General features: G+C 43.5%; 1 protein-coding gene across 1 annotated transcript in view; it reads right to left on the bottom strand.

Annotated features, from left to right (window-relative positions):
- Window positions 1-372: 372 nt before the first annotated feature.
- The window catches only part of GATAD1 (GATA zinc finger domain containing 1), an 8,490-nt gene continuing 4,108 nt past the window's right edge, over window positions 373-4,754 (bottom strand). The window contains exons 3-6 of the mRNA XM_019507973.1: window positions 4,563-4,703; window positions 3,798-3,857; window positions 1,817-2,000; window positions 373-1,076 (exon numbers count right to left, since the gene is read on the bottom strand). Coding sequence (XP_019363518.1) covers window positions 886-1,076; window positions 1,817-2,000; window positions 3,798-3,857; window positions 4,563-4,703 — 576 coding nt within the window. The 3' untranslated portion in view covers window positions 373-885. The remainder of the gene's footprint in view (window positions 1,077-1,816; window positions 2,001-3,797; window positions 3,858-4,562; window positions 4,704-4,754) is intronic.

Here is a 4,754-nt window from a genome sequence, read left to right as displayed (position 1 = left end):
CAGGTCCAGCAAGGCATTACCCCTAGTGGGGTTGTGCACTTCCTGGATAAGGTGAAGGTCCTGTAATAGTCAGGAACCTACGTGAGCGGTCAGACCTGGCTCTCTGCTCCTCCCAGCAAATGTCTGGGTAGTTTAGGTCACCCATGACAATAACATCCCTTGACCTAACCGCCTCCATAAGCTGATGCATAATGCAACCTACCCCCAGGGAATTTCATCTCCAATCCAAGATAACTTCTTTCCTAGATGCCTCTTCATGTGCATGCATATATGCTGGCTGAGGGTAACACTGTTTTTGTACCATGGTCTAGTAATTTCTCACTATTACATATGCAGGAATCTTGATAGGCAGAAATTTGGTAATTTTATCGATCCAGTTTAAACCTTCAAGTTTTATTTGAAATTACTTTCATTTTTTTTAAAGACATTAACATCAGTTTTAGTCTTTAAAGTCACGTGAGAATAAAAAATATACCCAACACTTTCCACATCGAAAGTTGTGTAAGTAGTGATGTTCCATGCTTTTATGGATATTGCTAGTCACTCTGGAAAACATTATTAAATTTACAGTCCCAAGCAACTGTGAGAAGTCAGTCATCAGTAGAAAGAAAAATAAAGATCTTGTTTTTTCTAACCAAGCAATGATGACAGAAGAACTGGGTTTTGAATGGAAGAGGGGAGGGAAACAGAAACATTCAGTTGGAAGAAACTTCTCTTTCTAAAGTTAGATAATTTAAAATAAATAAGCCTCCTTAATCCACATAGCCAACTGAACGCTTTATAAAAAAAGATTTTTAGAGCATCTTGTAAAAGGTCCACAGGTGAAAACTGAGAATTCGGTAAATATCAGTTTTGGCATATCCTTAAAAAAGATAGGAAAGGAAATTATAAGTTGTTGGTAACAGTTTCCTTAATGGAGATTGCAGGAGTAGGTCCAACATGAGTCCAGATATAGCCTTTTTCTGGTCTAGTAGGAACAGTAGGAAACGGAGATGATCGAGATTTGAAATATTCTGAAGGTGCATGACAGATGAATTCTAAATACTCCATTTTTCTTGGAAGGTCTTCTTCTGGTCCTGAAACACAAAAATCAAAGTGTTAAGTCTACCAGTAATGTGCAGACTAAACATAATATCCAACAGCCAGCAATATTAAAGAACACTCATCATTCAAATTGCTAACACAGAGGTCAGTTAGGCAAGTTAAAGTACTTAAGATACTTAAAGTACCTAATCACTGTTAGTTAGGCAAGGAATCTCTTAAATTTGTAGAATGAAGGTTTAAGAAGCTAAGAACTAGGGATGCTCAACCCCTGGCCTGCAGGCCACATCCAGCTCCAAGAGTTGTGTATCTGATCTATGGGTCTCCCCACGCATCCAAGCATTTGGCACCAGGGAACAGTTGCTGCTCCCCTGCTGTCAAATGTTCAGACCTGTGGGGAGCCTCACAGACTGGAAAGAATGGTCCTGTAGATTAGACTGGATACACAGAGTGGAACAGGGCTTACTCTCAGTGTGCAGGGCTGGGCGGGTGTGGCACAGGGTGCCACAGCCTGATCCCAGCATGCAGGTTCATCACAGGGCCCAACCTGGGCATACAGGGGCTGGCCAAGGCTGCACCAGGCTGATACAGCCTGAAGAGTAGCCCCATGCCACTCATCTGGCCTGTGGGGCCAGGTCCGAAGGTTGAGCACCACTGAAATCAGCAATGCCAGATGATACTAAAAACTGTTTAAACACTACGTGTCATCCAGGCCCTATTTATTTTATGATTATTTGCAGCAGGGTAGACAGGTAGAAAAAGTCTTGGAGCTTACCAATAATATAGGATGCAGGGTCAAAACAGTCTTTGGGACTGGCTTGGGTAGGAATAAGCCATGTCAATGCAGCACTCTTTTCACAGTATTGGTCCTGAATAAATCCCCTAATCTGAGCATAGTACATTTTTCCATCCTGCTCATCCATCACTGAAACAACGTCTCCAATTTGATAGTACACTCCCTGGAAGAGAGATGGATAATTACTTTTAGAAAAATCTGATTTTAGAAGCAGCTGCATACAGCTGTCCTCAGCCCTATTCAGGGTGCCTTAACTACCAAATGATCTCAACCTTCTCCAAGGGCATCATCAAATCAGCCACACAAATTGAAAGGAAGAGGGAGCTGTGATACAAAGCCCATTTTCACTCAAGCAGTCTACAGCGCTGTTTATACACAAATGCCTAATCTCTAGTGGCCCGAGTTACAGATCCACAGCTGCTTCTACCCTGTGCCAGTGAGCTACTCACTTCTTCAGGACCATAAGGTACCCTGGTACTGTGCTGTAACGTCAATGCACTGCTGTATTACAGTGACTGCACATATTATAATAATACAAGATAATGTAAACAACATTAAACTAAAGCTAATTTTCTCCTGGTAAATCTCATCAAAACTGTGGCTGTTTTCAGAAATGTATCTAATGAGATGACCTTTCATCAGGATTCTTAAAGGATGTAATTTCTGGTCAGATGGGATGATACCTTATCACTACCACAGCAGCAAAAGCCTAGAGATTATGATGCTTCCATGAGAGATGCTTACACGTAGGAGGCCCAGGTGAAGTCCCCATTCCACTGGATTCAGAGAACACTTAAAACTGAATATTTTACATGACAGGTGAGTAGACAATGCCCATGGTAGATATTTGACACCTCCCCCACTTTTTAGAACAACAAATTTTGAAAAGTCTCTGTTTTGCCTGAGTGCAGAATGAAGGCAAATTTCAAATGCCAGGTTTTTTTTCTGAAATGAAATACCTGTTCTCCAGCTATCCTGAATGGAGAGCACTGATAGAGACCTATATAACATCTACCAATTTCTGGGAAGGATCTGGGTTTCATCTCCCTCCTACTGGAACAGTATTCAGAAAAACCCTCTGAACACTGCTCTAAGGAGCCGCCTGTGATTCTAGAGTCAAAGGTTAAGGATCACTGACCTAGACCCCCCATGGACTGCAACAAAGAATGACTGCTGCCACAACTAGCCAGCAGACACATTTTCAGTAGCATAAACAGGTTTTTTGAGGTAACCAGTAACTTATTTACCATTGGTCCTGATTTACCCCCTTGAACAAAGCAGATAAGTGTTTTCTCTTTTTTTTTGGTTTAAATACTCCTATTGTTCAGTTACACCCCAACTATAGGCTCTGCTGTAAACATCCTATTATAGTTTCTGTTAAAAAGAAAACAGGCAATATAAGAATTTATATTTATAGAATTGGTAGAAACACTCATACCAGAGATGGAATGTTTTTTTTCTCTTTTAAGTTTGGACTATGTTTTCATGGACCTGTCCATTATTTATTGTTCCCTTTGTGTCTGAAAGTCACTTCACCGTTCACGCTGGTTGCACTAACATTTATGACTACTCAAAGGCTACTTAAAGGCAAACTCTAGCTCAAAGCTGTACATTTCAATTATTTTTGGTGATCACTTTTACTTAGCTTCCAGAGTAACCCTTTTATTCACCAATTAAGAAGTACAATTCTACAAACTTCAGTTAAAAAAAGCTGGCTCTATAATCAACTCATACAATTTGATGCTTAACCCTCAGAGAAAAAAAAACAAGAGAGAACTTCTGCAATTGTCTTCTGAAGTAAACGATTCACGGGTAGCCAGGTAACGATAAGAGACAATATTACAGACTGAGGGGAAAGTAAATTCTCCTGGAAAAAATATCCTTTCACTATTTGTAGTAACTTTTTAAGATTCTGGAACAAGGACAATGGCAAAAATCTTTTCTTGATCATGCAGTTTACCTTGTAAAAGAGAGATTCTGCTGTGATTATGGTGGATACAGACTCAGGAGCCTTGATGGGCTAAAAAAACAAAACACAACATAAAAGGAGGTGGTTAAAAGAATTGCATGAAAACAGACAGTGCTTTTTGCTGTACAGAGGAGCACTCCTTTGACCATGATATATTTATGATATAATCAAAGACTGTGGTGTCACTAATATTTCTGTTCTCTCAGACTGAAGGTTTAACATAAAAAGAGGGGAATGGAGCTCTGGGTAGTTTTGCTAAGAGGTTAGTGGATTGGTGTAGGACAGTGGTGCTTAACCCTTTGGCCCTATGAGCAGTGCTGGACATGGGCTGGGTCAGGTGACAGGGTTCCTGCCCTGTGCATCTTGGACTTGCTTGAGGGCCAGTGGGCACTGTCCATGCCTCTTTTTGGTGCACTCATTTTGAACCTATGACCTCCCTCCCATCTTTGTTTTCTCTTCAGTTAACCATAAAATGAAATGACGTATCCCCAATAGCACCCTGCTTGCTCCATGAGTGTCAAGCCCACGTTAATCCTATATGTCAAACACGCCTGCCGTGCACGCTGGGCTTGGGTCCTGGGACCTCCCAGCACCACCCTGTCCCCCTGGGATGGGTTCAGGGCCCCGCCCGGCCCTGTGCGCTGGGATGAGCGGGGTGCTCCATGGGGCCCAAGACCAGGCCCACCGCTCCCCCGGCGGGATGCCAGGGCCCTGGCGCCCCCGTGTGGGAGGCTGTCAGTGGGGCCCGGCGCTTACGTTCTTCAGCTTGAAGATGTGCCGGCGGCCCTTGCCCTTGGTGGACACCTTCTTCTCCGCGGCCGGCGCCGACTTGTACTTGGTGTTGCGCAGGCGGGCGGAGCGGCGGTGGATCTCCTGCTTGCTCTGCGGGGACACGGCGCGTTAGGGCCGGGCCGGGCCGGGCTGCCCCGCATTTCCGCCCCGGCCCGG

The sequence above is a fragment of the Gavialis gangeticus genome, unplaced genomic scaffold (genome assembly GCF_001723915.1).
Source record: "Gavialis gangeticus isolate Ggan-Ray unplaced genomic scaffold, GavGan_comp1, whole genome shotgun sequence".
Classification (NCBI taxonomy): domain Eukaryota; kingdom Metazoa; phylum Chordata; order Crocodylia; family Gavialidae; genus Gavialis; species Gavialis gangeticus.
Note: the sequence above shows the minus strand (reverse complement) of the source record. Positions and strands in the feature narration are given on the sequence as shown.